General features: G+C 28.5%; 1 protein-coding gene across 1 annotated transcript; it reads left to right on the top strand.

Moving 5' to 3' along the window:
- The first annotated feature begins 4,888 nt into the window (after positions 1 to 4,888).
- Positions 4,889 to 5,878, top strand: LOC132926243 (uncharacterized). Its single transcript, XM_060990581.1, has one exon. It carries the CDS (start codon positions 4,889 to 4,891, stop codon positions 5,876 to 5,878), a length of 990 nt encoding a protein of 329 aa, XP_060846564.1.
- Positions 5,879 to 9,618: the final 3,740 nt, after the last annotated feature.

Below are 9,618 nucleotides of genomic sequence, written 5' to 3'. Positions count from 1 at the left end.
AAAGGTTCCATCGCCAAACCAACTATCGGATTTTTGAAGCTTAATCAAATTACTTTGAGTCGAAAATATTAGAATTCGATTTTCAGTATTTTCATTATCATAAGTTAGAAATAATTCATTTTTTTTAGTAAATTTGAATAAATCAGGAATGATCAAACTGTTTACGTGGCTAGGATTAATTGGTGGATTTTCTTTTATTAATCGTGTTCTCTGAATTATTCTAGATAGCGCTTTAGTTGTAGGTAATTGTCCTATTACCGGAACAGACACATCTTCGAGATTTTCACTGATAATATTTCTTGTGCTTTTTTGTTCATTTGCAGCTGTTTCTTTCATAGAATTAACCACCTTTTTAGCTTCGACTTGAGCAATATTTGGTGAATGAGAATGGTCCGTTTCTTTTATTAACTCCCCTGAAATTATTATTTAGCTATTATATTATTATCAAATTACATATCGTATACAGTACGTATGTAGTAGTTGGTCGTACGTTGCATTTATATATAATTACATTTAATTATAAAATATATAATATTATATTACCTGATTCACTGTCTGTTGTAGTATGACATCGGCCTTTACAAGAAAATTTCTTGTACTCCGTGCAACGCCACACAATTTTTTCATCGTATTTTTGATGTATGTTATGTAAATATCCATTTAATAATAAAAGTTTTTTGCCTTTTTGACTTATAACAAATTTGAGTGGCATATTTAATTTTATTAAAAATAATGTTAAAAAACGTTTAATAAAACCTTACAGGTGTTAATGTGTTGAAGTTGTGTTGTGTTGTGTCAAAGTGTTGTAGTGTGTTGTATTTATACAACACGAAAACCAGAAAACTGATTATCGCCGGTTATCGTTGTCACGGGATATTTTTGATGCCGGTTATTTTGTCGCCGGGTTATTATCTACCGGATCATTTGTTGTCGGATATTATTTATCGGATCAAATGACGTGTCACGATACAAAATAGTTTGGTTTAAGTGTAATAGTAACAAATGAGTCAAACGCTTTTGACTCATAGTTGAACGTGTATAGGTTTTTAAACGCCTGAGCCCACTAAATGACCTTTCTGGTGTGGCTTTGCTGAGGGATTATCAGAATTTAAAATATTGGGAAGCATTATTAACTGAGCAGCTAATTGATCTACATTAAAATCAGTTACGTGAATACCGAGAAGTTTTTTTATTTCACTTATTTCAATTTTTTCTCTATTTATTGAACGTATCAAAATAGTTTCCATTGATATTACTTTGTCTAACCCAGACTGAGTGAATCTTTCATTTAATTCGTTCAACAAAGAATCAATTAAAGCAAAAAATTCTTTTCTTAAAGCAACTTTTTTATTGATGTTGGCTGGAGGTGTGCGTGTAGTTGAATACTCAAGCTTGGCAGGGGGCTTACAAACTAGGATTTTTCGGCATTGTAAGGTTAAGATGTACGGCCAATTGTTTGGTTTTATTCCAAGTATCATTGAAAACATCATCATTACGTAACGATGTTAGAGTTTTTATTAACAATTCTGATGAATGTTTGGCTCCAATAGCAGTGTATGATATATTTTGCAGAGCTTTAGCCAACTCCTCACATGGACTCAAAATTAAAGACAAAGATTCCAGAGCAAAAACAGTTTCAAACTTCCAAAGTTTCGTCTCATATCCGCGGAGAGCTGCACGTCTATCTTTACTATTTGAATTTGAATCTTTTAAAATTTCTTGTACTGTTAAAAGAACTCTTTCATAATTTTGTATAAATCTATTAACTGCTTTTACTCGGACTGTCCATCTTGTAGGACAAAAAGGAATAATGCCTGGTATATTTTCAGTTTTATAGTCATTTTCTTCATCTAAATTAGTCGAAAGATCAATACCAGAAAATATGTTTTTACGTTTTGATGAATCTAAGATTGTATTGCTTACAAATCTGATTAAATTTAGAGCATCATTAGCAAAATCTACAGTTTTAATAGTATCACTCAATGCTAAGTCTAATGAATGATTTGAACAATGAATAAATATAGATTTAGGTTGTACATCAGAAATTCGCTTTTGTACTCCACTTATATGACCAGACATAGTTGCCGCTCCGTCAAAACAAAGTCCTCTAACATTTTCAAAACTAAGACACATACGTGTCAATAAATCATTGATGCAAGAAAATAATGTTTCGGCATTTCCACTTGGAGGATTATACATACCCACAAAAAATTCATTTATATTTAAAAAAATTGTATTTAAAAAACGAAAACAAATGCTAAACTGTTCCTGACCAGAAATATCTGTAGTGCCATCAGCCATTATGGCCATAAATGGACTTTTTAGAACTGAATTTTTAATCTTCCGTAAAACAAAATGCGCCATAGTTTCAAGTAACTCATTTTGAATATCCCCACTTAACCAATTGTTTCGTTTTTCAAGCCAAATATTAAGTGCAGGATTTTCAAGTGAACGTTCTTGTAATAAATAAATTAAGTTTCCAGAGTCCCATGTACCACCACGAATAGCTTGACCACTACGAGCTAAGTAACGAATAGAGCTAATAACAATTTTAAATACTGTACGAGCTTCTTTTTGTTCATTTAAAGACTGTTCAGTAATTAAAGATATAACAGGACGCGAGTTGTAATGAAAATTTAAATATTCTATTGATGCTCTATGGTTTTCATTTTTTTCGTGTATAGAAAACCGCTCAGTGCCTTTCTTTCAATTTTGAAACCCAGTATCAATAAACGATTATTGCCCATGAATTTTTATTTTAGTTTTTTTAGTTTGACTGGCCAAAGCACACGGATAACATAAAACAACATTTTTTTCTTTCACATAATGTAGCCAACTAAACGAATTGAACCATTTCAACTGACATGATTTTCCTTTTGTTTTAGGGAATACAAAATCGTTATTGGGAATAAATTGTTCAGTTAAATAAATATTATCTTTAGAGGTTTTTGTTTGTTATGGGTAGTGTAGATGAATAAATGGGGATGATTTCTAATGCTTGTGATTGTTTGTTTCTGTTTTCTGTATAAAATAAGCAAAAACTACATTTTTTAATTTGAAACCAAAACGAAATTAAAAAAAAGAAAAGCGAGAAGTGGGGTAAATGTCAAGTGAATAGAATAACAGTTAAGGGTAATAACTGAATTGAATTAAATTAAATTTGAATTATTCAATAGATAGTGTTAAGAACCACTAAATACTGTTTGTAACACTATTCTATTTATGTTTTAGTATTAATGTAGTTAGCTGTAGAATAATTATATATATTGTAAACTGATACGTGTATGACAACAGGCAAGTAGGACTCTCTCCATACGACTGGTCAAAGGAATCTGCTGAATAAACCCTTTTGGACGGGCGACCAGCTCGTATGCGGAGACTCACACACGTACAAGTCAGTCTTTGAGTAACGCAGTATTATTATAGACTTTTTCGGAGTATTACTATTATTAAAACACTATAACAATTAAATAAAGAATATAATTTATTTTGAGCCAAAGTAATTTCATCTCGTTATTTTATTTGTTACAAAGTCGCTAAGTGCGTATCCATAATAAAAATAATGGTATAGTTTACATAAAAACAGTTTACATACCATTGTCTTTAACTGTTGTTTGTTTTGACGGAATCTCGAAAATACTAGGGTCGTCTACGTTAATTTCTTTGTCACAATCTAAAGTTATTATATACTAAATATTAATATAACTGAATAAAAATGTAATTAAATAAAATTGCATACCATTGTCTTCAACTGTTTTTGAACATTTTTTTAAAAAAAATGTGTTATTGTAGAACAAGAAGATGATGCATGTTATTCATTAAATAAAAATTGGTCATCTATTGAAAATGCTTTAATTAAGATTGGAGAAAATGAAAAAGAAAAACCAACTATTCGATGTGAAGCAAATGGTATACTCAAAATACTTAAATCATTAGAAACATCTTTCTTGTCAATTTTTTGGGGAGACATATTACATAGGTTTAATACAGTTAGCAAAAAACTTCAAAGTGTAAATATTGATTTAAGTGTTGTTGTTGAGCTTTATCAATCATTAATTAATTATGTTGGTGATATTCGTACAGATAAAGATTATGAACATTTTAAAAGAAATGCTATTGAAAAATGTGGAATTATGAACTTTAGAAATACTGAAAAGCGACAAAAAAAAATTAAAAAATTCAATGACAGTTCAATGGAAAGTATTGTAACTAATTTTAAAATCAATACCTATTTTGTTATTTTAGACCAATTGAAGTCAGAATTGTTGAGAAGAAAAATTGCATATGACAACCTTTTAAAAAATTATTATTTTTTTTTTAAATTACTAAAATGACAGCTGCAGACATAAGGGTATCTGCTGAGCTGTTAAGAAATGAATATAATACAGATTTGGGAACTTCATTTCCTAATGAATGTATTCATTTTAGCAGCTATTTGAAAACTATTTCTAATCCTCCTCAAAGTATTCAAGATATGTTAGTGTTTATAAGAAAAAAATAATTTGAAGGATATTTTCCCTTATATAGATATTGCTTTAAGAATGTTACTATGCACTCCAGTTAGTAACTGCTCAACTGAAAGGTCATTTTCAGCCTTAAAACGTATAAAATCATATTTAAGGTCAAACATAGGGGAAGAAAGGCTCACTGCATTAGCAATCATGAATATAGAATCTGATGTTACTACAGCAATAAGCTACGACGATATTATTCAAGAATTTGCTCAAGACCATGCACGACGAAAAGTATAAGTACATTTTTAAATATTGTTTGTTCTAGTATATTAATAATTATTTTAAATATATTTATATTTATTATCTACAAAAATATTAAATGTGTATTTCTTGAGGAGGGGGGGCGCTAGTAAAATGTTGCCCCATGGCGCTAAATGTTTAAATGCGCCACTGCGGATGTTAAGTATAAAGAACTTATTAAAATTATTTCACAAACAACTGGCGTGGGTCGAAATACAATTAGTTCAACAATTTACGAGTACAAAAAAACGGGAACAATTACATCATCAAATAAAAAAAAAATTAGGCCGACAATAAACGAGAAGTTAGACGATTTTCAAAAAAATGCTATTCGGCAAATCGTACATTCTTTTTGGCACAAGAGGGAAATACCAACTTTACAAAAAATTCTTATTGCAGTTCATCAGAATGAAGATTTACCAGATTTACCCCAAACAAATTTATATCGCGTGTTAAAAGGATTAAATTTTCAGTACACTAAAAGAGTTCGGAACAGTGCTTTAATAGAGAGAGATGATATTGTGATTTGGAGAAATAAATATTTAGAATCCATCAGGAAGTATCGACAACAAGGTCGTCCTATATATTACTTAGACGAAACGTGGGTGAATGCCGGTGATTGTACACAAAAAACGTGGGTAGACAATACAGTTACATCTCATAGGGACGCATTTCTCAAGGGATTAACGTGTGGTACTACCAACCCAAGTGGCAAGGGAAAACGAATTATTGTAGTTCACATTGGCTCTGATGAAGGATTTGTACCTGGTGGGCTATTGTCATTCGAGTCCAAAAAGAATTCTAATGATTACCATGAAGAAATGAATGGTGAGACATTTTTTAACTGGATTAAAAATATTATTCCGTTGTTAAAAAAAAATGCTGTTGTGGTAATGGACAACGCCTCGTACCATTCCGTTAAAATTGAATCGTGTCCTACAGCGAGTTGGCGAAAGGCAGATATTGAAAAGTGGTTGTACGAAAAAGGTGAAACATACGAAAAACCTATGATTATACCACGTTTATTAGAAATTGTGAAGCGGATCAAACCTAGATACGATAAGTACGTCATTGACGAATTTGTAAAAAACTATGACATTGAAATACTTCGTTTACCACCGTAACCATTGCGAGCTCAATCCTATTGAGCTCGCGTGGTCGTCTGTGAAAAACCATGTTAAAATGAACAATACGACATTCAGATTATCTGATGTTCATAAACTGTTAATTGATGGCGTTGATCGTGTCACTCCCAATATGTGGAAAAACTTTGTCGAGCACACCATAAAGCAAGAAGACAAATTTTGTGAAATCGATTTTATTGTTTACGATGTCATGGAAAACATGGGCTCAACTGTTATGACTATAAAAGGCGAAACTGATTCTGATTCAGATTGCACGGAATAAATTGTAATTGATTCAAATAACTTAAAATAATTACTACTTTTTAATGTATTGACAACACGAGGCTAACCGAAAATATGTAAAAAAAACCATAAAAAACTGATTATTAGGTATAACAATTTATTTTATTATGTAAATATGTACAAATCACTTTATTCAATGTAATTCAAGACTGTGTATTATTATGTTTTTATTATATTTTAATATTAATTTTGTTTATTTATGTGTGTAATATTTTATTTAAATTATATAATTAAAGTGCTCTCTCCCCTGCGTAAATAAGACGATTACGGTATAACATATTGGTAAAAAAAATTAACCATTTGAACACGGTGTACAACTCGTCGGTGACGTCGTCGTTTACCGTCGACTATCGCCGGCGGTTACGTGGAGGGGATTGCACGGCCCGGAGAACGTTTACGGTCCATTCGACGTGCGCGAAACGGTACCGTTCTCTCGTGGAAAAGACTATAGAACGCAGGCCTCGAATTTCTATGCAATTTCATATTATTTTCCTTTTCACATTTTTGGATTTTTGTCAGTAATCTTTACAAATCATAGCTTGAAGATACTGTCAAAATTTTTTTTTACATATTTCTGCATATTGAATGGTTATTGAATATATTTTTGCATATTTTTACGAAATTCGAAATTTACTTGCACATTTAACCGAAAATTTTAAAAAAAATGTATAAAATATTTTTTTGTCAAATAGAAATATTAAAAATAATTTTGTTAGCATTAAGTACCTAAATAATAATTGAAATAATGATAAAATTTTAAAAATTACATTAAGTTGTTCAGAAAATACGCTAAATTTTTTTTTTCAATAAGTATTTAATTACTTAATTAATCATTTGTTAATAAATTATTTATTTTATATTATTAATTAATTTGTAAATTTTAAATAAATAAAAAAAAATTCTTGCATATTTGATGCATATTTTCATGATTTTTACTGCATATATTATATTATACTATTATAGAATATTTCGATACTTTTTAGTGCTTAAAAATCCGCGCTCTAGTAATGACTGATGACTTGAGTAAAAAACTAAAAACTAACCTCCGGCACACGAATATATGTTTTTTACACTGTTCATTAGGTGTCATATGGGTCACTGTGATGGATATGATAAATTTGAATTCAATCATATAAAATTATAATTATACGAAAAAGGCAAGCTTTGCACCTATTGTCATTTTATCATAGTCCCAATATCATAGGTCTGTGCGAGTTATTACTTATTACACCTATTTTACGTTAGTAAAGTAAGTTTTACTTTTTATAAATATGACTTCTAGTCGTAAGTACTTTAATTGTGGTAAAAATAAACGCGATTATCCAAATTTAAACTTTCACTCGTTTCCAAAAAATGAAAACATGGATTATACATTCTGGTAAGTATATTTATTATTTACATATTTTATGTACCTAATATTACTTAATTTTTGAACAATTAACAACTATTATTATAATTATTTATTAATATATTATATTATATTATGAGTGGAATTAGTGTTATATTAATTATTAAAATATTACACCTAAATATAATATAAATATATCTTTTTTTTAAATTCAGGAAACATTGTTTTGGACTCGTTAAGTCCAAAACGTCTTCGTCAACGATATATATATATGTGGTGATCATTTCGAAACAAATATGTACATGAACCCAAAAGCTAAAGTGCTAACATTAGTTCCAAACGCTGTTCCTAAAAAATACAATAATGTCTCTTCTGAAAGTAATGTTTTTTATAATATAACGTAACATTAATATTTTATTATATTGTTAAACAATTTCAGAATCTCCAGATCATAGTTCATCGGCCTATAATTCAAACTTGGAGATAACTACGCCTGTTAGTCGTAAAAAATTTGTAAGCCGTGTGTTGAATTTTGATGATGAAAATCTAACAGGTATTTTACTTAAAAATATTTAATAAAAAAAATTTGTTTTTATTTTTTATCTACAAATGACAATAAAGATAATTTAAGAAATTTTAAAAATACAACTGATAAATTGATGAATAAATAAATTTATCTATTTATCTCTCATAAATTGTTTTTATGGTTCCTTTACAATATTGAAAATACATATACACTAATTTTCTTGTAAGCATTTGTAGTTAAATTGTTACGAAAAAAAAATTGTATAGACATTTACAATTTTTAACTAAAATTTAGACCAAATATATAATAATATTAAAATAATAATATGATATTATAATATTGAAGCACCAAATATATTTATACCACGAACTTAATAATGCTCCAATTTAAAACTTTGGGGATGGTTTCCGATGGCAAAGTGAATATCCTTGGTGCATTATAGTGGTCATTAGTAATTTTTTTTTTTAAAAATCGGGAAAAACAAAAAAAAAGTGATGGAAAAACAATAATTTTTACGCAAAACCAGTTTTTGGCAAAATCAATATTTTTATGTAGCTGTAACTCAAAAACTAATCACTGTAAATACTTGTCATTTTCACCAAATGTTTATATTAGTGTTAAAACTAGATTTATTACAAAGTCTCTAATAAAGTTGTTCTTATTGTAGTTAAAAAAAAATCAAAAATCATTTATCACAATTTTTTTTATAAGCGTTTGAATTTTAAATTTTTACGTAACAATAACGATTTATCCTCAAAAGATTTTAAATATTTGTTATTATTCAAAATCTGTGTCGTAGATATTTGAAAATTTCACTAGTTATTTAGATTGGCATTTTCTTAACATAATTTAATTTTTTTAAATATTTCGCTTATTTTAATGCTATTTATAGTCATTTGAAATATTCGTTTTTGTTTAGTTTTTTTTTAATAAATATCGATAAAAATTCCTTGGCCGAGTCAAAATACAATTTAATACAAAGTTTCTCATGAGTTATTTTTATTATGACTAACAATAGTTAAACAAATACAAAGTCCCAATTTCTTTTTTATTAGCATTCGAAGTTCAAATATTGACAAAAATTCGTTAAAATCATAAAAATTTATTTATTATTACTATAAATGTTTAAATTGCATACAAAATATAAAAATATAATTGAGGCAATAAAGGTAATTGATAATATATGAAAATATTTTTTTTTTATACCTTGAATTCAGAATCGCCAAATATTTTAAAAGTATTAACACCGGTACGTACATATGAAAGTAGGCAATTTGGATCGTCTTCTTCAGTTATTCCGGAAAATAGCCCTTCATTATCAATAACACCAACGACCAGAAACTACGTATCATCTTTAATAAATATGTCGAGTCCTCAAGAAGTCCCCACGGTTGGTTTATATAAAAAAGTTAATAAACACGAGATCCTTAAAAAAAAACTTGAAAATCTTCGCAGAATATTAAAAAAAAAGCGTGCCGTCATTAGATCTTTAAAAAATAAAAAAATAATGATAAAGTCAATAAGAACTATATTCAACAATTTTTCAATAAAACGTTATTTCCA

This window comes from Rhopalosiphum padi, chromosome 3, assembly GCF_020882245.1.
Source record: "Rhopalosiphum padi isolate XX-2018 chromosome 3, ASM2088224v1, whole genome shotgun sequence".
Lineage (NCBI taxonomy): Eukaryota > Metazoa > Arthropoda > Insecta > Hemiptera > Aphididae > Rhopalosiphum > Rhopalosiphum padi.
The sequence above is the reverse complement of the archived record's forward strand: the minus strand, read 5'-3'. Positions and strand labels throughout refer to the sequence as shown.